Source organism: Aquila chrysaetos, chromosome 21 (genome assembly GCF_900496995.4).
Source record: "Aquila chrysaetos chrysaetos chromosome 21, bAquChr1.4, whole genome shotgun sequence".
In the NCBI taxonomy this organism is placed as follows: domain Eukaryota; kingdom Metazoa; phylum Chordata; class Aves; order Accipitriformes; family Accipitridae; genus Aquila; species Aquila chrysaetos.
Genome location: NC_044024.1, coordinates 10624845 through 10648659, shown reverse-complemented (window position 1 = coordinate 10648659; position 23815 = coordinate 10624845). Strand labels below are relative to the sequence as shown.

At 47.5% G+C, this 23815-nt stretch overlaps 1 protein-coding gene across 4 annotated transcripts; it reads left to right on the top strand.

The window, feature by feature from the left end:
• The first annotated feature begins 8952 nt into the window (after positions 1-8952).
• Positions 8953-23356, top strand: LOC115333727 (UAP56-interacting factor-like). Of its 4 annotated transcripts, none has more exons than XM_029997074.1 (9): positions 8953-9074; positions 13170-13313; positions 16653-16795; positions 18805-18932; positions 19789-19870; positions 20306-20346; positions 20433-20507; positions 21182-21293; positions 22051-23356. In XM_029997074.1, exons 1-9 carry the CDS (start codon positions 8993-8995, stop codon positions 22144-22146), a joined length of 903 nt encoding a protein of 300 aa, XP_029852934.1. In that variant the 5' UTR covers positions 8953-8992; the 3' UTR covers positions 22147-23356. The 4 variants fall into 4 exon arrangements, with proteins under 4 accessions (XP_029852934.1, XP_029852932.1, XP_029852933.1 ...); XM_029997072.1 differs by having other exon boundaries at positions 20303-20346; XM_029997073.1 differs by having other exon boundaries at positions 19786-19870.
• Positions 23357-23815: the final 459 nt, after the last annotated feature.

Below are 23815 nucleotides of genomic sequence, written 5' to 3'. Positions count from 1 at the left end.
ACTGCGCAGGCGCCGCCGAGCCCGCAGGGGGCGGGAGGGGGCCGCGGGAGTGAGACGGCGGGGCCGCTGGTGGAGGGGGCGTGGCTGCTGTGCGCCCCTCGGCCGCTCTCCCCAATCCGCGGCGGCGTGGAGTGAGGGGGCGTGGCTCCGTTACTCCCTTGCCGCCTCCCTCACCAATCCGCGGCGGCGGGGGGCAACGGGGTGTGGTTCCTCGAGGCGGTGCTCGCCAATGAGGGGCCGCGCGCGCGCGCGCGCCGGGGGGCGGGGCAGTTTGTGGCACGCGGAGGCCGCGCGCGGGCGCGGCGGGGAGCCGCCCGCCGCCGCCCGCGGGGCTGCAGCGGGAGCGGAGCGGGGCGGGAGCAGTCCCGGGGCGTCCCGGCGGCATGGCGGGCAGGGCCTGGGGGGGAGCCGGGGAGCGGGGTGCCTTTCGCAGCCGGGCCGGGAGCAGGCGCCGGTCGGTATGTTTCGGGAGAACGCAGCTGCGGGGAGGGTTCAGGGCGGGGGCCGCCCCGCAAAACAGAGGCGACGCTCTATGTGATACGGGAAACAACTGCTCGGCAGCCACGGCGCCGGTGAAACGGCATCCCTTCCCGGTCGTGGAGCGGCCTCGCCTCTCGGCGGCATGGCAAATGGGCTATTTTCACTCCAGTGAGCCCTTTGGCACCGTTCGGGCTTACTGTCGTATCTATGGCAACACAGATTATCGATTGCTCCTCAGGTTAAAAAGTCACCTACGCCAGATGCATCGGAGCATCACCTCTGTGTTGAAAGCTAATAACGAGCAGTACCTGTCAATAACTGCAGTTCCTCGTTAGTGGCATGAAAAAAAAAAAAAATCGGTGAGGAATCTCCCATAGCAGAACAAAGGGGAATAGGAGAAAGGTTGTCACCCTAAAATGGGTTAGCAAACATTCACAAAAGCCTCAAAGACAGTAATGCTCTTGACTCAGAATATGAAAGGGGAGTGGTGAAACATAAATCAGAAGCTGGTTGCAATGTCCGAGGCCCCATTATATTAATAAAATGCTACACAAATGCTGGAATACTGTATGGATGAATAATTACCTCTATTACCATGTAATCTGTACCTCTTAGGTGCTGCATATTTATCTGTCAAAAATTACTCTGGAGCCATAATTAAGAAATGCTAAAGAAAGGCTCACAGACCCACATTTTAATGAAATTGCTGTGTGTTTGATAAGCAGAATCTGCTTTTATGCTTTGATCCTCCTGAAGGTCCTTAAATGGATAATTTTTTTGCATGCATGCATCATGACTAATTGGGGGATCTAAGGGAAATTCCTTCTATAAGCAGTATGGAAGAGACTAGCCTTCAGTCAGCAATATGTCAGTGAGAGACAGCTGAGCCATTATTAGTCAAAAGAGGAACAGCCCTGTAATATTCTGTGGGTGATATCTGGCTGAAATTCAATAGAACCAAATTAGCCAGGATCAGTAAGAAGGCACTGAAGAGTGAAGGGTTTAATCCTTTGGTGCAGTATTGTATGGACTTTGGGATCACTGTGTCATTGCAAATAGATTGGCTTTCCAGCAAAAGAGGCCTATGTGCAAAATGCATGCATGGTGGGGGAAGGGCTCCCATTGTCCACCTGCAAATATTGTGGCTCCCTGCTTCATTTAACCTTAGCTGTGGATACTTTTGTGGGCTGCGGGATTAAAGCTTACAGATTAATATCTACCGATCAGTCTGCCTGGGCCAGAGCCTCTGCTCTTGCCCTGAAAAAGCTAATTGTTCCCTGGATTCACAGCAGGAAAATCAGACAAACCTGCATAAACACTGGTGACTGCTGCCCTCGGTCGAGTTTCCAGCCAGGGAGGGTGGAGGTTGAATAAACTCACAGATTGATGTTGGGCCAAGTGTGTATGATGATTTTGCCTGCAGACGTGGAGCAGGAGGTACAGTGGCTCTGCAGCTGGCAGGAGCGAAGCAGAGCAGCAGCCAGGCTCTGGTAACTAAATGTTGCTAAATGTTAGAAAGAGTTGCTCTGAGTTTCAAAGCGGGTGGCTTGGCACAGGGCCAGCTCAGAGATGCAGTTTTGCTATCCTCCCTCTAAGCCACATCACACAGCCGCTTGCTATTTAGAGCCTAGCTGATCTCTGCGATGTTAGACAGAAAGGGGTTCAGCTCGCTTTGTAAGAAATAGGTCTGACATTGTCAGAGGGCTCAAAACACCATTTAGTCATGCTGGAGTTCCTACGTATGAGGGGCCTTTTTATCTTTAACAAAACACTCACTGTGTTTGCAGGTGTTCCTACTTAGAAGCAAACCAAGCACGCTCAGTCTGCTCAGGCACATGCATCTTCAAATGCATTAAAGTGTCCAATACAATAAGCTAGAAGCAATGTTTGAGACTTTTTCTAACAGCTAACCAAAAATCCCTGATTTGCAAACTGTCTTGAGCAAATTGCTGCTTACTCAGGCAAAAGCTTAGGAATTGATTACACGTTCCTATGGTACAGCTACATGCAGATTTACCTGTGGGGGTCGTTTTTCACCTCAAATAGCTGCACAATCGGAACAGTTGTCTGGAATGCTAAAGTCTAACTCATTTTGTTTATACTGTATTTCACAGCCTTTCAGGAGTTCTTTCTCCCCACGCCCTCCGCTGCCCTTTCTTCTTCAGTTCACAAGCAAAACCAGAGTCACTAGTCTAGTGGCAGAAGGCTCGCAAAACCAACCCTCTCGTCATGCTGAATAGTAAGTCATAGATGTGCCATCTCTCAGTTTCTTCTATAAAACAGAGATGATAGCATTTTCTTATTTATTAAGGCAGTTAAGATGAGTACAGGAAGAGGCGGAAACACTCAGATGTTGTAATGAGACGGCACAAGACAAACATATTTTCTTGGTGCCACACCACAGAGTCTGTTTCAGGAGTCTGAAAACCACTGAAAATCCCCCACTTCCATGAAGAGCTTCCACTTTGAAAGTCTTTGTGGTTACCCACATCCGTTCTAGATGAGATAAAAACTCATAAAGATATGACATCAACAAACTTTAAGAGGTAGTGTTAATGCCTAGAGGAATGAGATCTAGATAAAGCTTTGATCTATCTAACTTTCAACATGGATTGCAAGATGTGGTTACTCACAAGTCTTGCAATGACGTAGTCCTTGGCACAGCTCAAGCCATGCTCAGAGCAAGTGAGCGTGCCATCCTGCTGCTCTGCGTGTGCTGCTCCCACACCTCTTCTAACCCCTGCTCAGCATCATCACTCACAGCTCCAAATTTCCCCAGAGCACTGCCTTCTGGGGAGAGCCAGACAGGTTCATCTGTACTGGAAATGTCAGTATAAAATTGATTACAAGAGTAGGGAAAGAGTGGAGTCCCTTATCTCTCCTGTACCTTCGTAATTCTCAAGAGTATACTGCAGGCTGCGTCCCAGGTCAGGTCAGTGCACACGATAAGAACATCAAAGCACAGTACCAAAGCCGAGATGCCGCCCGGGGTGTCATGCGGTGCACTGCTCCCTCGACACCTCCACTGGACTTGCAGGCCTCTGCCAGGCAACGCAAGCTCTGGGCACCTAAGGCCAAGTAACAGGGGTTGCTGAAAGCAGGGACACCCCTGAAGCTTTCCGTGTTCCTGAATTAAATACTTGAGCTGAATACAAAGCAGATCTTTGTCAGTCTAGATTGCCGTTTGCTGTGAGAAACGAAATCCTCCTGAGATGTCAGCACTGACCTTTTTTTGCATCCTTTAGAGCCTTTCTGGCTTTAAGCAATTAAACACCCGAGCTTTCATAATGTTCTTACTATGCTTCTTTATGAGTAGCCTCAGTCCTCCTACACGTGTGAGTTACTGAGATAACACATTCACTGTTATTTCAGTACCCATATGATCCTTGTGCCATCTCCTTGATTACTCTTCAATTCCTTCTGACTTACTTTGCATATCATTGATACTGCTTTTCTTCTTCAAGACCTGCAAGTGTCCACAGCTTCCCACAGCGAGTTAAAATAATCTCCAAATGACCAGATTCAAGATTCATACTAAAATGGCATCATCTGTCCACTTTGAAAGCAAAGCAAGCAAACCATATATTTCTAGTTAGGTCGAAAGGCAAATGCCATACTGTCTGTGTTAAAGGGTAGTGATTTATCTGAAACACCATTTTGAAAGAGCTAGAAATAGCTCAAAATACTCCAGGATCTGATGCTTCAATAGAAAAGAAGCAAGCAGGATTCTGTCTAGCTGCTTTGGTGAGCAATACATGTTCTTAAAAGTCTTTTTCTACAGACCACAATAAGACAGCAGATCCATTAGTGAGAAGGTTCCTGGTACCTTTTCCATTGCTAGCATCTGATTAGTTGTACAGCTAGCAATGCTTCATCAAGCACCAGAAAATACATTTCTGAAGGCAGGGGGGAGGGTGGCCTCTACCCTCAAAGATGTAATTTCAAGTACTACTTATTCCAACTACATGCACTGGAAATACCTCCTCGTGGTGCTGCAGAGGCCTTTATCCTTAATGGATCATTCTAGTGTGATTTCTAAGAGGATTTTTCCTTTCATTCCATTTTGAATAACTTGTTTGCCACGCAGTAGCATACTTGCCTTGCTTGTTTCTTGGTAAAATTAGGAATGTAGCCCTTTCAGTGAAGGCTTACTTTGAGAGACCCCCGAGAAGCAACATGAACTAAAACTACTCCTACACTGCAATCAGAAGCACAGCGACGTGGTGTATCTGTGTATCTCAGTTTACTGGGATGTAGCTAGGCTGGTTACAGATTGCACCGAAGCCACCAACTGCCCTGTCATCCTGCACACGTGTGTGTTGAGTCCAAGACCGTGCCATTGCAATTATCTTTTATCAAGTATGCCATGCATTTCACAAGCCACATCTCTCATACACAAAAGACAGTCTAAGATAAGAAGTAACTGTTGTCACCTTCTTGTCCTAGATAACAGCACACAGGATGATCAATTGTGTTGTGCTTTAATACAAATGTTAAATCATTCTGCAGATCTCTAGATCTAGATGTGCACTTTTATGGGATGACTTTAAGGATGTTCTGCATAGTCCAGAGATATAGCTAAAGGGTATTGTAAGAGTAGTTTTGCATGTACCAGGCTGAGATCTCAATTTTAATATACATACAGAGAGAGAGAGAAAAAAAACCAACACAACAACACTTTTCTAAATACCTTGCAGTCTTATAGTATACAGGCTGCATCTGCTAAATACATAAGAAGCAAATAAAGGAATTTGTCATTAACTGTTAACAAGAAGTGGTTGACCTGTCAGTGAACAGTTGTTTTCACTGAGCAGAACTCAACGTTATGTGCACCTCAGCCACTTTATTGCATCCAGTAAGAACTTCTGCATAAAAACTGAAGTATTATCATCAATGTAGCTCACATTCTGGGAATGAGTAATGTAGAGAAATATTGGCATAATCTGGAGTTTTCTTTTCTCAAAAAGCCTGAAGAACAGTTTTGTTCTCTTCCATCTTCTCGAGAAGATGATTTTCAAGTAGGAACATATGGTTAAAAGGCCATGTTCAGCATCTAACAATAAAACATAAGCTCGTTGGTGGTGGTGCACCAATTTTGGAGCAAGCTAACAAAGCTGTACTGCTACCAGTGTTCCTCATTAAGAGCTGAGAATTATGCTCCCGTAATTCTCACCAATCAAAGGGCCTAAACACCCCCCCTTGTGGGCAAAATGCAAAACATCACAAAAGTAAACGGATTTTTGGCCCATTGAGATAAGCAATTGTTTATGCTTTGAGCAATTCTGACATAGGGTGGAGTGCTTCCATACCCACAGATACAAATGTACGCATGCAGATGCTAAGCATTTCCTTGACACATATGCCTACAGCCACTCAGGCTTACTTCCCAAGTAAAAACATTTATTTGCAATTGCATCATGTAGTTTTGGGTCCATTTCACTGAAAGTGAGCAGTCATATTTTTTGTTATTTTGTTTGAAATAACTGATATGAGGTACCCCTGGGAACAACTGACAAAGTGGTCAACATTAGTTTTAAGATACATATTTTTATTTCACAGCATAAGATTTATTACAACAACAAATCATCACAAGTTATTTAACATGCAGAAGATACACTAAATCTACTAAAAGACAGAAAACATTTCAGATAATACAAGTGTTTGAATGCTGGCATGTGTTCCCTTCTCCCACTGAGTTCTATTTTAATTTGTTTTTAGCTAAAAGCCTTCTAGCGTTTCTTGGGGTTTGATTATGTGACAAGAAGAGCACCTGATAAATTGAAAGGCTCAGTGGCCCAAAATAACGCTTGCTCTTTGTGAAAAAGTCCATTATGCATGTGCCTTCCAGGGAAGGAATACCTGGCACCTTTTGGCAGAGGTGCCCCAGTTTTCTTTGAGGGCTTAGCTTGACGGCTTGTCGCCACAGTATCATTTAGTCAATGGGAACCAGTTCTAGAGGAAAGCATGACAAAAATAATGTTTTTTTTCTTTGTTCCTTTCTTTTCTTTTCTTTTCTTTTCTTTTCTTTTCTTTCCTTTTCTTTTCTTTTCTTTTCTTTTCTTTTCTTTCCTTTCCTTTTCTTTTCTTTTCTTTTTTAAATAATCCCACTTTAATCTTTAGAAAGTCACATTACTGACATTCCTTTCTTAGGATGCAGGGTCAAGTCCGTCTGCCAGACACCTGCAGTCCTCTCCAGTGCAGGGGGATTGTGCTTTAGAGGAGGTTCTGGCTCTTAAGGCCTTTTCACCAACTCCAGCATGTGTCACCTACACTGTTAATGTGAGAAATTACTCAGAACTGAGTTAATGGCAGTGCTTAGACATACTAAGCAAATGGGACACTTGCCAAGACATTAAGAGGTCACAGACTGGCAGTTGAGAGATAACAGAGTATCTATCAGCTCATACTTCCCAGATGCAGAAATATGGCTCGGAAAGGTTTTGTCCATGCCTTCAAAGCTATGCTCTTAGATAAAAACAGATAATTAAACCTCTCACCTGGTGAAGTAGAATTTGCTGCAAAAGCTGTCTTGTAGTTCAATAAAAAACCTGTCATTTGAAAATACCTACTATTTTAGAAGTTGGTCTTGGCATTTCTAAACTCTGCCTTTGTCTTGTTTTGTCTCAAATGTTTCTTTCACTAAGATGTGATCAAATGGAAACACTACTGGAAATCTCTCAGCTATTGCTTTCAGGTTTTCTGAAGATACAAGCATGTATGATTTTGGAGAAAGCCACAAAACCTTTCATTACATTGTTCTCACAGCGGGACCAACTCCAGCTTCTTCCCAGTGCAGAAACCTGGGTCATTCAACACACGGCTGGCCTGTACCCCAAGGACACTCCAGACCCTCCTGCAGTCCTTCCCTCGTGGCTCCTGACAGCTGCTACTTCACAGCTGGCTCCAGGACACCTCCCAGAGCCCTTCTCCAACACCCTCATTAGGTGCTAGAAAATGACACTGCTATAGAGCTCCTCTCCCTGTCCATTGCTAAAGGCTTGGCTTATATGGATACTTCCAGCCCTTTCCCAGCAGCCACAGCTTCCCTGGCTGGTCTGACTAAATTGCTGGGAAATTGTAATGATTCCTTTTGAAGGAAAGCTCTTGGAATAGGGGGGCATTAGAGCCAGGGCTCCCCAAAGAGCAGCAGCACCCCCAGGACACCTTGGATATCACAGAAAATTGCAAACGGGATATCATGACCTTAGTTCCTAACATTTCACGTTAAAATGCTTTAATGATCATCCTGCAGTGTCATTGCAAAAGACAGCTAAAGTTATTTGTTGCTTTCTCAACACTGTTCTGCTCTTTTCTTTCATGAAAGAACAGTTCCCTAAACCAACACTTTCAGAAGCACTTGATCTTGCTAAGAGCTATACACATACCAGGAGGCAATCTTTGCCCTCATTTATTTGCCTGTAGAAATTTCTCTCCCATTTGAAGTGCAAGCTGTAAAAAAGAAACTGTCTTGAAAACACGAGAAACAGTCTTGAAAACACAGAACATGCAGACTTTGTTCTGAGTTTTATGTGACCTTTATTATGCATGTGATGTGGAAGATCATGTCAGAGCAGTTATTATATAGAAACTTTAGAAAAAACGTGCTATTCACCTAATGCACGGTAGCCCTTTGGAAGAGGAGTGATTGTTCTCCCAGTTCTTCTCTTCCATTTTGTTTGCTTTGGTGGGTTTTTTTTTCATCTGGCATTAAAAGTAGAGGAAGCTCACATTTTGTGTTCAAACTGCAGAATAGCACCAGTGCCACAGCTCGTGTGACACAGCGACTGAAAGATCCCCTGAAGAACCTGACTTCTGCGAGCGATCGGGATGGTGCTGAAAGACCAATCCCAAACGGATGCTTCCTCCTCATGAATCTCACAACTACAGACAGACTTCACGCCTGAATACAAGCAAGAGTGCCTCCGTTTGTAAAGCTACCTTGTTTTTCTAGTCTTCAAAATGAGGCAAAGTTATTCCTTCTTTTACATCGCTCAGAAATGACTGGTGGGGTTTTAAGATATACCTGCTCCTGGCATAAACCCCAGAGGAGGAGGATTCGGGGAGGAGAAGAGGAAGAGTGTTGGCTCAGAGGCTGGGGAATAGTGCTTAGCAGAGAGCTAGAGGGGGAGTGCTGACGGAAAGGGTCCCCCGAATAAGTGGGGAGGCTGCGAGGGCGGGGGGGCAGGGCTGAGCAAAGAGAGAGTGCCCCGGGGCGCAGAGGGCAGAGCTGGCCGGAGAGGGGGGGGGGCTGGAGGGGGTGCTTGCGGAGCCAGTTTGGGGGGATGCCGGGGGGCGGTGGGGCCGGGCGGGGAGCTTGCGGGGAGAGGGGGTGTCGGGGCACAGAGCGCAGGTGCTGGCGGGGGGGTGCCGGGGCAGGGCTGGCGGGGGGGTGCCGGGGCGGGGTGCCGGTGGCGGTGCCGCCGCGGGGTGCCGCCGGCGGGTGCCGGCACATTCCGGGCAGGCGCACTGGGCGGCGCGGGGCGGCGGCGGCGGCAGTGCGCGCTCGGAGCCCATGGAGGCGGCGGGGCCGCAGCCGGGGCCGGGCCCCGCGGCGGGGCCGCAGCCGGGAGCCGAGGAGATTGACATGTCCCTGGGTAGGTCCGGCGGGGCGAGGGTCCCTGCCCGGGCGGCGGGCGGCGGGCGGCGGGGCCGGCCCGAGGGCGCTCGGGGAGGGGCCCGGCCCGGCCCGGCCCGGGGCTCCGTGCGCCCCCGGGGCCGGTCCCGGCGCGGGGCTCCGTGCCCCCGGCCGGGCCCGGGGGTCTGGTTTGTGCTCGTATGCGTCGTGGCGGGGTGGGTAGAGTCGGGCAGAGGAGCGTGGTGTGGCCCCGCAGTGCCGGTGCCCCCCGGTCGGCCTGCACCCTGTTGCGGTGGAAGGGGACCGGGCAGGAGAAGGCGAAGAAATAGCCGGGAGTGGTGGGCGGGTGGTGGGAGAGAATCACGGCTTCAGACCCATCTCTGTGCTTTGCTGGCAGCACCCCGTAACTTCAGAGGGCAGAGTATCAAGCGCTGCGGGTTGGGAGAGGCTTACGTAAATGAGCCCTCTATTGAAATAAAGATATGAGACATGTCCTCGGGTGTGCAGGCTATTTATAGCTGCTTGCTCGTGATGCTCGCCATTCCTCTGGCACTGGATATGTGAACTGTGCATAAACAACTGCCCTTTTATTAACTCCGAAGGCTTGGACTCCGACACTTGGACGATAGATCTTGGTGGATTATCGGGTTGACATCTCTGCTGTGGAAGGAAAGTTCACTAGCACGTTTTATTATTGGGTCAGCTTCCTAACCAAAATCTTGTGTCATTTCTTCCCAGCAGTGAGCCACTTCTCAGGAATAGCAGAACATTTTCCACTGCAAATTCAAACAGATCCCTTGTCTGATGCACCTTTATTTTAATGGTGCTATGAGGATTTACAGCAATAGTGGGTCCCTAATTTTTCATTTAGTTTTTTCCCCATGGTGTTGCACACCCTTTTTCTGTTTGCTGATGTGCAATACTCCCTTTGCTTTTGCTCTCCCTTGGTGCTTCCCCCGGTCAGACCTCCTGTGGTCCACCTCCATATTCAATCCAGAATACACCTTACTCGGGGCAGAAGAGAGAAATGGAAAACAAGAACCTTGGCGAAGAATGGATACTTTTAGTGTCAGGTGCTTGTTTCTGTGCTTCCAGATGCGTTGGGTCTTACTTGAGTTAGCAGTCACAGGAAACTGCAGGAGTTACTCTAAAGCCGTCCTGATAGATCTAATTCTGTCTTGAGGGCATAGGGGTACCTTAAATGACCTCTCAGGATCCCTTCCAGCCTTATGTAGTACTCCATTACATTGCTTTGTTAACCCTATCATATTTGTGGGTGCAAAAGACAACTTGTACCCAAACAAAAAAAGACACTGAATGGTGATAGACCAGACACCTGAGCATTCATCTCCTCTCCGTTCCCAGCAAGCTCTTCCTCGCACTGTAGATAGCCCACCCTTGGATGCCTGCATCCACCTCCCCGCAGAGCAAGCAGGGATGCTGTCGATACACTTCAAAGCAGCCTGTGCCCCAAATAGCACATGTCCCAAAGGCACACTTAGCTGAGAACATCAGCGCATTCATACCAAGAATCTCGTCCAGCGTCTCCCAGCGTGCTCTCTTCCTGGCAGACTTGATAGAGAAATCACAAAAGCAGTCACGCAGCCTATTCTTACCTCTGCTTTCATTTGTTTTCCCTGGGCTTTGTATTAATTTGGACACAGGAGTTTCTTGATAGAAAATGACAAGTGACAAGCACTGGAGGTATGATGTGCTGTTTGTGATAATCACCCATTGAAAGCTAATGGCACTTCTGTGCTTTCACTCCAGCGATTCATTAAGGAGCTGGACTAGCCACTGCCTGGGAAAAGGGCTGATTTGGACACTTTTTTCCTCACTGATTCGTTAAAGGGATGTTAAAACATTCTGCTTGGAGCTTAACAGATGTAGCTTTATTACTTGCTGAATATTTTCTGGAAGGTTTGAGGTTAAAAGAAGAAATTGTTGGAAAATACAAATTAATGAGGAGGTGTCCCTTTGCCTTTGCCTTTCCTCTTTATCAGAACAGCTTGAATTAAGAAAATCCCCTTGATTTCAGATAAACTCATTGAGAACTGGGGGGCTTTGAGCTGTTTCTTTATAGAGCTCTGCATCTAAAAGTAGTTTGCTCATGGTCTAGGTACCTCAGCTTCCAGTGCCATCTTTTAAAGAGTTAAAAACACTTGCTGAGGTTGGGCATAAGCTTTCAAAACCCTGTCAGGTATACTCTGGATACTGCAAGTGGATCATCACCTTCCTCTGTGTCCCTTGTGCTCTCTCTGTCCTCTCTCGTAAAGCACAGCAGTTTAGTGCAGCTCAGGGTGTGTGCAGCTGGTTACAGCAGCAGTGCCTAGGGAAGCACCCAGGATTCTTGGCTGGGTCTGAACTGGTGAAGCCCAGTGGCAAAATGTCCTTGGGAGAAATTTTGTGTGATCTTCTCAGTGCTACTAATAGTTTTAAACCAAAAGTGTCTAAATCACAGGGAAAGTAATTGGTTGTTTCATACAGGCTCTGCGCGTTGGGAACTGCATTTGGATGGTGTCTTGCAAAGAATGCGAGAAACATGTCATAGTTCATGGAAGAGCTCAGTAAAGTACATTTTCAGAGCTGCCTAATAAGTTTGGGTGAGGGGAGTCCAGGGACGTTGGCAGCACATCCTGGGTCAGTTTTGCTGCATTCAGGCTGTTTTATACCCCTTTTGGGGTATAAAACCTGGTGGGGTGGCAATTGGGATTCAGAGGCGAGAGGCAGCTGTGCCTGGTCCCAGTGCTCATACTGCAGCAGCACAGGAGCGGGCTGGTTGCCCTCCCTCCTGTCTGCAGAGAGCTGTGCAGGGTTCCCAAAATATCTTACTGCTGCTGGCAGTGGGGCAAGCATGGAAATCAAATCGATGTGTTCAATGTGAAGTACGAGAGCTGGTTCCCTTGGTGCGGTGTAGACAGGTCTATACGGGACAACCCAAGTTTTGCAGGGGAGAGCGGGCATCCCCCTCACAGTCCTCTTGTATTTCGGATATTATTCTTCTCTGCTTCACCAGACAATGGCAGAAGCTGAGAGGTTCTTGCTCTGTGGTGGACACATCCTTATCCAGCTGTTTCTAGGTTAGCTATATTGAGTAATTAAGCAGGAGCATCTACCCCAGATAGTCAGAAAATCAAGAGTTAGGTCCTGAAGACTGGAACTTAAAATACAAAGTACTGGTGATATTCATTGTGCATGTTGCATCTATTTGCTTACTAGTTTTTGAGCCATAAAGGTTTATGGCTTCAAGCTTCATCTCATACCGCCAAGGGCTAGAAACTTGCTTTGTTTTTTTAAAGCACTGAGGAAAGACATGCAGGTAGCTGACTCCAGGAGATGGGACTTGAAAGGAAACCGTCCTGCAACTGCCTGGTGAGCCATGAGTGTTTGCAGACCATGATGTCACCTTTCTTGACAGTCACTCTGTACAAGTGAGATTCCTTCCCCGCAGCCCTCACATCGCAGCCTTTACTGCACCAAGCTTCAGTTCTCCCCTTTACAAATTTAGAGGCTAGGGGAACATTCATACCACTTGTGTTTGCATGACACTTGAACAGCATTTGTGTTGTTTATACATCAGGGACACGTCCTCTGCACGGGGCAGTGCCCATGTCCCGTGCATGGCAGGGGAAGCGCCTTGGAGCAGCCGTCACAGCATGGGTGCACCCATGGGTGCTTCTGCCCATTCTCCCCCCTTTGACCACCTATCCCGCAGCCTTCCAAGTCAGACCTTCTCAAAAAATGTTCTTTGCCCAGCACTGAGCTCCCGGTGCTGCAGCAAAAACATATTCCCTTATGCTTGTGGGAAATCTGCAGGATCAGATCCCTTGGTGGGACGTGAGTCTGAAATCTCTGTCCTGCACATGGTGGATACGTGCTGGATGGTAGCACATTTTTAAATAATTTGCTGCACTCTAATCTCCAGCCCGCAGGAGCCGAGTAAATTGATCCTATACTTTCTGAGCTAAGCTTAGTCTTTTATTGTTCGGCCAGCGTAGCTTACAGAACCGCAAGCTCCATTTTTACTGCGGACAATTGCAAGCACTGAAAGTGGGAATCACTGTTGGTAGAAAGCGCAGGTTTTATGGGTTTCCTCTTTGCCATTTCAATCTAGATGATATCATAAAACGCCACAGGAAAGAGCAAACAGATGCCAGTTCTGCAGGGGATGGGCGAAGGCAGCAGGTCAAGAACAGGAATTCGGCATACGGGTATGGACGGCCCCGTTTCCGCGCCTGGATGCAGAGGAATTTGCAAGGTAGGTGAGCGCCTTGGGACGGTGGAGGCCTGCCAAGCTGGAAAACACATTTGTGTAACAAAATACAGCTCTTAAATCCTTCTCCTGTCTAATTCCTGTGTGCGTATAAGATGTACTCGGGCTCTGAATAGCTTTTCTGTCTGCAACAATGGAATATCAGGGCCCTTTCAGAGCATAAATTCATCCATTTCTCTCCCTTCCACCCTCTCATGAATTACTAATTCAAAGTGACTTAATATCTAGTCTCTATTCCCTTTTGGCTTTGCATATTTTAATTATGCCTCTTCCTAATCCTCTTTTTCCCAGAACACACTTAAATTACCCCTTCAGTAACTGTCTTTGATAGCTCAGTTATTGGAGCTAATTTGTCTCTTTTGCCAACCATGCTATTTTTATGATGAGTTTTTTTATACTACCGAGTGATCTCACACTAATCTATGTTTGGTTCTACTAGCTTTTATCTACAAAACCAAAGTGATCTGCTGCATGAAATGCCATCTCTATCAAAATTTTGCTTTTTTTTTTTAACTACTGCTAAATCACTTCATTGAAGATTTTAGTGACATTTTGCAGCAATGTCGTTGCAGTCTTGCCTTGGAGTGCCAATGGCACATCAGGCCAGTGGGATTGCTAGGAGCAATCCTGCTTGTCTCTGGTCTGCCTCCCACTCTCATGTTCTTGGTCTCCACCACATATTGCCTTACCGAGAATCATTTCAGTTCAAAACAGAATGATGATAATTGCCTTTTGCAAATTGATTTTTCTGTCAAAAACACAGGCTTTGATATTCTTCCACACTCAAGTGACTACTGCATGCAGAGTCAAATAAATCAAACAAAATATTTTTTTAGCTATTCCTTAGAAAGGAGAACTTTTCTGTTCATTTATAGAATTATTTCTGCTAGTCTTAGTATTTCATAGGTTTTAACTGAGTCTGAATTCAGCCCTGCCAAGTGCAGAGACCCACCATGCTGTGTGGTGCTGATGTCAGTAGCAATTTTGGGAAGCTCAGCACGACTGGGAATTTAGCCCATAATTCTTCAGGGGCTGAAATGCAGTCCCTTCTGGGCTGAGACGTGATGACCCTTATCAAAATGACGATCAGAACAGCCCAGCACTGTAATGACAGAGGCTGGAGAAGGGTATTATGCTGATTAAACCAGCAAGAGAATTCGTGCAAGCTAAGTGCTGTTATCCCTCCTAGAATATGGCTTAAACCATCTCCCCAGTGAGGGAAAGATGATTTTTAATGACAAGAAATTTGAATTTCAAATATCCTTGGAAAAAGAGTCTGTCAGACATCGGGGCTTCTCCCCAGACTGGACTTGCTGGGCAGAGGTGCCTCTTGGCCAACGCAGGTGTGCTCGGCACCAGGCTCTGAGCGTGCACCCAAACACGGTGGGGGTCTTCCCCGGCTGCTGATGCTGTGGGGTTTTATTCAAATGTTCTTTCATTACTAAATATCTGCCAGACTTTTTGCAGAGATGGAGCCTCCCATGTGTCACACTTCAGGATACACAACGGACCGAGGCCTTGGTCCCCAGCTGGTGTACACGGGGTACCCCTCGGAGGCTGATGGCTCCGGCATTAGTTATTTACGCCGGCTGAGGCGTGCCTGAGTGCACTGCTGAGCAGAGGCTCTCTAACGCAAACTGACTGACAGGGGCATGATTTTCTAGTCAGGGCTGCCTTTTGCATCAGTCCCTCCCATTGCACCGATGAAGTACCAGGAAAGGCAGCTGAGCTCGGTCTGTCTTGCCGCAGAGGAGATGCCCTCTCCAGGGTGCAGGAGAGCTATGTTGCAAGGCTTGGTGGCCTGCAGGAGAACGGTCTGGCAAACGGGCAAGAGAGGGGCAAGCCCAGGGTGGGCATTGAAAGGAACAAGAAAGGGAAAAACAAACCGTGGGAACAGAACCAGGAGGGAAGAAAGGGCCGTTAAACACAGCGAGACCACATCTGGTCAAAAAGACACGGATTGCCAAAATTCAAGTGTTTGGAGAGGAACATTTACACACCTGCGCTTCTGCGGTGAGAGGGCATTGTTTGCAAAGAAGATAACGACTGGCCCCACAGAGCCTGTGAATAGTATTGCATTTTTGTGAGTGTTCCCAACCAGCACCTCTGGCCATAGGGAGCGAAGCAACCCCGACGTGCTGTTCAGGAGGTGCTTCCCACGGACGTGCCTTGGTGCCCTTTTGTTTTAGAGCCAGAGCAGCTCAAATCGTCTGCACTTGTATTCCAGTGTAACCAGCCCACGCTGACGCCGACCGGTGTTACACCCTGGGGCTGGAGCCTTCATTAATCACTGCGGTGGTGGCCTCTGACAGCGATGTCACCGCTGCCTCAGAACACTTCATTTCTAATTGCTCCAAGTCATTATAAATTGCTGTGGTGTAGGAATCGATGGTATAGGATCAATACATGCATCTAACTGCTCTGTGGTTGGTATCAGTGAGGTTCTGCTATATGGTCCAGGGTTTAATTGCAGTCTTGCTGCCCTCTGCCATGCACTGCTTTATGCCTGATTTATACACCCCTCTGAGTATGCGTGTACATTTCACTGGTACAGCGACTCAGAAAATGTCTACTTCGTTATGACTACAGAAGTTTATCATGTGGAGTAATTAGGCTTCAATACACTATGCCTCTATCTGATGGAGTGCTTTCCTCTCGCTCGACACTTCAGCACACCTGAAAATCATAAACAGGCTTAGGGGAAAATGTTAAATGCAAGATGAGCTGTTGGTGTGTATGTACTGTGCAGTTACGTAAAACAGCAGCAGAAGGTGCCCCCTTCAATATATGTGGTAAGGATATGTCAAGCTGAAAAAAAACCCATATATATATAAAAAAAATTATGGTCCAGTCTTCACTTATGAAGTGCTATAATGTGGGCACTCAGAGCTATTCCAGGCTGTTGTGGTGTTGGCTTCTGGATGCTCGAGTCACTTGCATATCTGTATCAAAAGGCTTTTTCCATTTCACAGTTAATTCATAGCAATGTGAGCTCTGACAACAGATTGACAGGTTTCCTGATGTGAGTGTTCCTGCCTTTATTAGGAATCAGAATTATGGAAGGCTTTTCTCTTCCATATTCTTTCAAATCAAATAATGTGTTTGTCAGTCCTACATATAATAAGAATGTTAATGAGACATTGGAAAGATAAATTATTTAATATTCTGCAAAATTACTTTTCTGGAATAAATTGATGTGATTCTTGCATTACTAGTTATGTAGATACTCCTATATCATATTAAGTTAACCTTGTAATTAATTTGCAAAACTGTAATCATAAATTGAGTTTTTAAGGATGCTAAAATAAGAGTTTATTTTTGTAGGACCTAACCGTTTTAGAAGAGGGTTTGGACAACAGCAATACAATCGGAGGCAGTTCAGGAATACTGTGCCCAGTCCCAGGAGAAGACCAGCTGCTGCATTAAATGGAGTGAGCCCTTTAAATCGCCAGGCATCGCCTCAAGAGGTAGGGCGGTAAGGAAGGTACAGCTGTTCCCAAATGTCATGTAGAAATCTGCTGGATATTATGATCCTGGATCACCCCAAAGAACAATCTACATAAAAAATTTACAGGCACTATCTTTTGTATGCCCTTGCATAGCATTTGCAGGCATAGGTGGGTACAGACACATATGCATATAAACGAGCAATTTTCCAGTTGGTTTTATAAGCTTATGACTTGGCATAATTTTACTGGATCAGTTCCCATGGGTTTTACAAACAAGATTTTTTAAAAATGTGTTGTTAAAAGATTTTAAAATATTTCCATAAAAGCAAATTCCATGTCATCTCATCTTACTATTATCGTTTAGAGGAGGTGTGTTAAGATTCACCATTATTTGTCCTCCACCCAGAGCACTTACCAAAGTTCAGTAAAGTCAAAGGACAGACTGTTGTTGACTTCAGGTGGCTTTGGTTTAGAGACATATTTTTGACTAGCAAGTGGGTATACCCCCCAGAGACACTGATTCCCACTATTGTGACAGCCATGGGTCAGATCGCCCACATGCTTCAGTGTAAAATGCATTTTTTTCATCCATGGCTTTCCCTTTTTCAAGTTTAAATGTTTACGTCTTATCTCTGCTCAAAAACACTTTAAAAAAAAAAGATTGAAATATTTTCATTTGGGTTTTGAGTTATTTTTAAGACTCAAGAGATCGGAAGGAAGGTACATATTCACCATTAAAGTAATTCTTACAGCTTTCTTCTGAGTGTCACTAACATTAAACTGGCTTGGTGTAGAAGGTGGAAATCAGGCGGGTAGATAGTCCTCTGTGAGAGGGGGTTGTTTTTATCCTCACTGATGGAAATCCACTCAATTAGGAGGTCACGTATGCTCAGTAAGCTTTTAAAAAAACACCAAAGTGGCAAACATGATGGCAGATTTAATGGCTGTGTCCTGTGGGTATAAATAAGAGAGCCCTAAACTAAGCATGCATGTGCATGGAGTGTGGTTATTCCTGAAAATAAAGACTGCGATGACTCAGATATTGAGTGTGGCTGGGTATTAACAGAAAGTAATAAGCAGTTGCTAGGAGGCATAATTCTACAGTAGCTTCCATTTTGCAGAAATAAACCAAGTGGGAAGAATGTGGAAACACATCTCAGTTAGTGGGTAGTAACAGTGATGGTGGTTGTCCCACAGAAATAAAAGTCTGTGGCAATTTGTATAAGTAACTGCAGGAGGACCTACGCTGCTGAGGGGTCTTCTGATGTGCTTCATGCTTCAGGGCTTGGACTGGGCAACGTACGTGTCCAAACAAGAAAGAGTCAATGACCGAAAAGAAACCTGAGCAAAACTATAATGCTAGGCTTGTGCGAGATTTGCACTCCATGGACTAATTTTTTTTGGTATTTCTGCACTATTAGAATGAAGCATTCTTCCTGGTACTTGTAGTTTCATGCCCAGGAACCAAGACACACATACTGATTGTTGACAACAGTGTATACTAAGTCCAAACGTTGGGACTACAGCAACACTGCTTGGTAGAAATATTTCTGCCATAAATACAAAAGACCACGGAAGAGACCAGGTTTTAACAGATATAGCGAGGAATCAGTTTCCCATCATGAAAATATCAAAGGAGGAAAAAAAGCACTTGCAGAGCAGGGTTGTTCTGTTGCAAGACTGCAGAAGTTGCAAAGGAAAAACAGTTGGGAATGAGAATAGGGGGAATGCAGAGCACACAGCGCGGGGCTGAGCCCCCTTTGAAGCAATTGCAAGTGGTGCTGAACGCGTCCAAGAGCAGTGAGGGAACCTCTGCAGTGTCAGCAATCACCACCTGCACTTAGGAGCAGGCTGGATTTCCTCCTAGACAGAGCCATAGAAAATGCCAAATAAATGCACCGGCTTTTCAGGCAGCGTCAGTCGGTGGAGGGAAGGGCTGTTGTGTGCTGTCGCTCGCGCTCACTCCCTCTTTGTGCACTGAGATTACGGCACGGGTGGCAACTGTTGAGCTCTCGCTGCTCTTTCAGGGCAACAAGAACAGCGATGCTTTCGCCAAAAGCAGCAGCAGCGGGCAGCCAGAGGGACGGCGACGGCCACCCCCAGGCCCAAAGAGATTTAGAGCAGCTGCTGCCAGCACCCACGCCCCAGGGAGAAGGTAAAATCTTTGGTGACTGTGGGCTTCTTTGGTTTTCAGCGATTCCTTGTGCAGCTCCTGGGGCTCTGCTCTTGGTCTGCGCCAGCTGGGAGTGGCTACAGCCGTCTGTTCATGCAACGTGAGAAAAATACCCTTGGGTATGTTAGGAAAGCACCTGGAAATAAAATAACCTCGTGCTGATAGTTAATAATTCAGGTATTAGATCTGTCATTTTATTTTAGAAAGCACGGAAAATGTGACCTTTGTGTTTTTATTAAACTTCTCCTCTGTCACTTTGGGGAAAACTTTTGAAGGGTGAAATAGCATTTATTTTCATAAAGGCAGGAAATACAGACTCCAGCCGTAAGGGATAGGCAGGGAGAGGGAGTCTGTCCTGGTGAAGGGCTGCAGGAGCAGATGCTGCACCCCAGGAGCTGTGACAAAGGCAGGCTGCCGCGTACTGGGCACAGTCTTGGTGCCTGTCTCATTGTGGTCCTTGTGTTCTCCGAGCTCGAAAGGAAGCTCCGTTGCAATCCCGTCTTTCTCTGCTTTGAGTAGAGCAGGGACTGAATGACCTCCAGAGGTCCCTTCTGACCAAATTTTTTTCTACAATTTTCTTCCATGATTTTTTTTTTTTAACAAGCAGAGTTCAGAACAAACACAAGCTGTTGTTTTATTTGAGCAGAAAAACGAGTTCCTCTGAAATCCTTTGCTGGCAGAAGAACTTGTTGGGCTGAACTTGGTAACCCGTAGCCTCACTTGCTTCTCATACTGCTTTTTAATACCACGCTGGGTTAGGTATTTCAGCATTAAACTTTAGGAGGGACCTGGCATCATATTCACCTATGTCCTTTTCTCTCTCCTCCTTTATCAGCAGGCCTTTCCTGCTAAACAGGGGACCAGCCTTCCAGCAGAAGCGGATGCAGCAGCGGTTCTCCAAAGCCAACTTTCAGAGAGGGGTCAGTATCGAGACTTTTTTTCTGCAACCTGCTGATGGTGACAAGCCTTCAGTTTTACCAGCCTTTGCCCAGTTGTATCTTTGCTTCCAAAAGTAACTGGGAGAGATGGATGACTTTAACAATGAATATATTCCTAGGAAAGTATTTGCAGGACAGGCAATTTTTAATGCAGCTTAATATTCTGACAGCTGGAAAATAAAACCTGGGCAGGTGATAAAAGTAAACCTTGCAGCTTATACAGCAGCACAAGCAGGGCAAAGTAAAGCCACCCCGTACAGATCGCTGTGCCAGCAGGAAACCCAAAATTAGCGAATTTCTTGACAACATGCAAAGAAAGCGCTATTCAGATATACCAAATGAAATACTGGAAAAGGAATCATTGTTTCTGAGAGCTAATTCTTTAAGTCATTTTTTTTTAAATATATTTCACAGCAGATGGATGCTAATGGAGAAGGGAAACCACCAAGGATGAGAAGGTAATTGGTGAACAAAGGCATGCTGCAAACATGACGTGCTCTTTCATGCTCGAATTGAAGCTGGATACATCTCCCTGTCTCGGCAGGTGGCAAGTGAAACCCAGCCCCGGAGCAGTTCTGACGGTTTCTGTGGCTAATCCCCAGGCGGGCCAGACCGGCGCGTAAGTAAATGAGGTGATTTGTTAGGATGGGAGCCCTACAAAAGCCATTGCAAATCCTTTTAGCATTATTGCAGCTTCGCTTCTTCTATTAGAGTGCGCAATGAATGGTTCAGGCCCAAAATGGTTAGCAAATGATGTCTCGTTCCCTTCCCGGCATATCTGAAAGGAGACGGTAATTACCATGCAGCTTGTTTGCTATCCAGAGTAAGGAGAAATGGAAGCGCCAGCAGCGTGTGGGAGGTGGCAGGATGGCTGTGCTCGCTGTGAGGTGTCGCGGGGGAAATGCCGCGTGCCCCAAAGGGACACTGCATGCTTGCTGTGTCAGAGGAGCACAGACGCTGGAAGGGGGCAGCTTCACCCGTGGGCTGAGCCAGTGCAGCTGCCAGACCCGGCACCCACCCAGGGGTAGAAAGAAGGGTGGGTGAGGGCATTTGGCATGTCCTGGGTGCAGAGAGCACCCCATGATAGCCTTGATGTGACACAGTCCCCAGTGCTGGAACTCTGCCTGCATGGCAGCTCTCCTGGCACCCTTCAGACTCTCCCAAGCTGCCGTGAGACACGCCATGGGATGTATGGGGCATGCGGGTGTCTCCTTTACTCCTTGCTGGTTTGCAGACGATAGGAAGCGAGCTGCCTTAGCATCCTGAGTGACTTCAGATCTGTGCTTTCCCCAGGCCCGGATCCAAGCGCCCGTTCCTGCGAAGCCAGAGGCCCCCGCCGCGGGTGGCCAAGCCCCAGCCCAAGGGAGTGCTGCTGAGATTCAACTTCCGCGCGATGGCCAACCAGGTAGAGGATTGTCGACAGGACAGGCAGCGCCTTGCACCCTGCAGCAGCCCTGCCACTAAGCTGTTAACATCACGCTGAGGTTTTTGGGGCTGCCAGTTGGGTTTATCTAGCATAACCCGGGAGGAAAGTCCTGTAGCCGTGTTGGCTAGGTTGCTCACAACACTGAAAGCACCTGAGAAGACTGTTCTGCAACTACAGACTCAGCCCAGTTTTCCCCACTCTCTTGGCCCTTCTTGGCCTGTCCATGTGCTTTCTCGGAGCGGGGAGATGCTGCTTGTGAGTGGTCCTGGCCGGGGGGGGACCGTTTCACTGTCGGTGCTCCCCACTCCTCAGAGACACACAGCACTTCTGGGCTTTGCTCTCTCTTTGCTTTGGTGACCTTCTTGGTGCCTTGTTTTATGCTGAAGTATGGTCCAAGAGCCCCGAGGCAGGTCAGAAATCCTGCTCCACCTTCTTCATTGCCGGCGTTTCTTGTCTGGACGGTTTGGTTTTACTTGATGCCTTGTGCTCAAATGCCATCTGCTTGTTCCTGTTCTTGCCGAGGACGCCCAGTGTCTTGGGGCTGGGTGCTGCTTGGAGGTTTTCCAGCCACACACAGTCTGTCGAGCTCCTTGTCTCCATGTGCTGAGTGGTTTAATTGACTAACTGGCTGTGAAGCACCGTCCTGACTGATGGGCTCTAATCAATACCCCGCTACAAGTTTGGCCATGCTTTGCCATGAGACGTGGGACTGACTCGCTCTCCCTTTCCCCTGCAGACCAGCCTGACGCTGGATGAGAGATTCTCTGGTCTGAGGAATAAGAGGCGCTTTACAGCAGCCAGGAGCGCCGGCCGGACAGTCACCATGCCTTAGCACCGCATGCTCGTCACAGGGACTGCCCATAACAGTCCAGGCCCTGTAATGGGCAGCTCAATAAAACTCGATAGATTTCCTCTGAGATAGCTAATTTGGCAATGTGCCGTCTCCTTCCTTACACGCAGAATGAATGAGCGATTGAGGGCAGGGATGAGGCAGGACAAGAGTTGGGGCCAGAGCACAGGGCAGGTGGGACATGGGCAGGGTGGCAGAGGGGGACGAGCGAAGATGGATTTGCTGGGAGCGCTCTGCAGGGGAGCCGTGGGGCTGGCACCAGCCCTGTCCCCCTGCCAGGGCACCCTGTGCTGCCTGGGGTGACTCCTGCAAGAGGGAGGGGGGACCATCTCCAAGCCATACCCGACGAGCCTTCCCGGTGTTGTCCCATGGGTGGGAAAGGGTTGAGGACACTGTGCCTGCCTGCGTGGGAGACAGAGCGGGAAGTGGAGCATGTGCGGGCAGAGGGACGTGCCCCAGCAGTGGCACCAGTGGGGATGCTCCAACTGCCCATGTTCCCTAGCATCCATCTAATTGCCCCATTTGTTGTGTGTGCAGGCATCCCTGCCTGGAGGTTTGCAGTGTAAGACCCCTCCATCCTGAAAATGTCTCGCTCTGCCCCAATAGTCAGGCCTGAGCACCTCGCATTTCTCTTTGGTTTGCCGTGCTGTTCTGACTGCTGCTGCTGGCCCAGTTGTGGGGATGGGGTGAGACGTGCCGTGCCATGCCTCTGGAGTGACTGTCCTCAGTGCGGAGCACAGACAGGCTGCCCCAGCCCAAATCAGGTTTTCCAGTGCTGCATTAGGGATTTCATAGGTGCAGCTCCACCCATGCTCAAAGCACTGGCATAATTGAACTAGCAGCTGCAGGAGAGAGGCCAGGCTCCACAGCAGTCTGATGAACATTGGCTGAGATGTTAATGAGGTGGGTCTAGACGTTTGTTAATGAAGCCCTGCACCAACCATGAGTCACTGATCCATTCTCCACCCACTGCTGTAACCCAGCGCCGAAAGTGCTGGACACAGCCTGTTACTGGGCTCCAAGCTATACTTATTAAAGTAAATATTTGATAGACTGCTTTACATTTTACACTGAGCATCTTTAACAAGAGACTGGACTCGACGTTGGTTTTACAGGAATGTGTGAATTGTTAGCTGACGTGGTGATGTACGAGTCCAATGCACTGAATAAAAGACTAACTTGTCAAATGTCACCTCCGTTTATTTCCCTTCCTTCAACAGGCTTTTGGTGCAAGTTCAGCCTCGCAGCGTGGCAGTGCGGGGCACAGTATGCATGGCTGCATGGGCTGCTGCCTTGGTGCTTTGGCGGAGGCCGTGGTCCCCGTCAGTGCCCACCCCTAGGCAGTGGGGCAGTGGCCTGGCCACGCAGGCAGTTTGCGGCTCACAAAGCTGGCTCCAAAGCACAGCCAAAGCAGTGGGAGGTTTTCAACAGGTATTGCGTAAAATCTTTGCTGTGATCTCTTTTGCCTTTAACATTATCAGCAAAATTGTCAGAGCAAACCTGGCTCCACGTATGTCCAAATGAAAACGAATGCAAACTGACTTCCAGGTTAATGAACTCGGGAGAAGACATCACCGCTTCATGCAAATAATCTGGATGTTATGGAAGATGAACAAGAAACACTGTCACAAATGGCGGTATCCCTCATTTC

Bases quoted from the DNA above. Each gene is read 5' to 3' on its own strand.
- LOC115333727 (XM_029997071.1), top strand. From the start codon at position 8,993: ATGGAGGCGGCGGGGCCGCAGCCGGGGCCGGGCCCCGCGGCGGGGCCG. The intron at 19,871-20,302 runs GTCAGTATCGAG...TATATTTCACAG, and splicing joins AAGCCAACTTTCAGAGAGGG to CAGATGGATGCTAATGGAGA. The intron at 21,294-22,050 runs GTAGAGGATTGT...TTTCCCCTGCAG, and splicing joins TCCGCGCGATGGCCAACCAG to ACCAGCCTGACGCTGGATGA.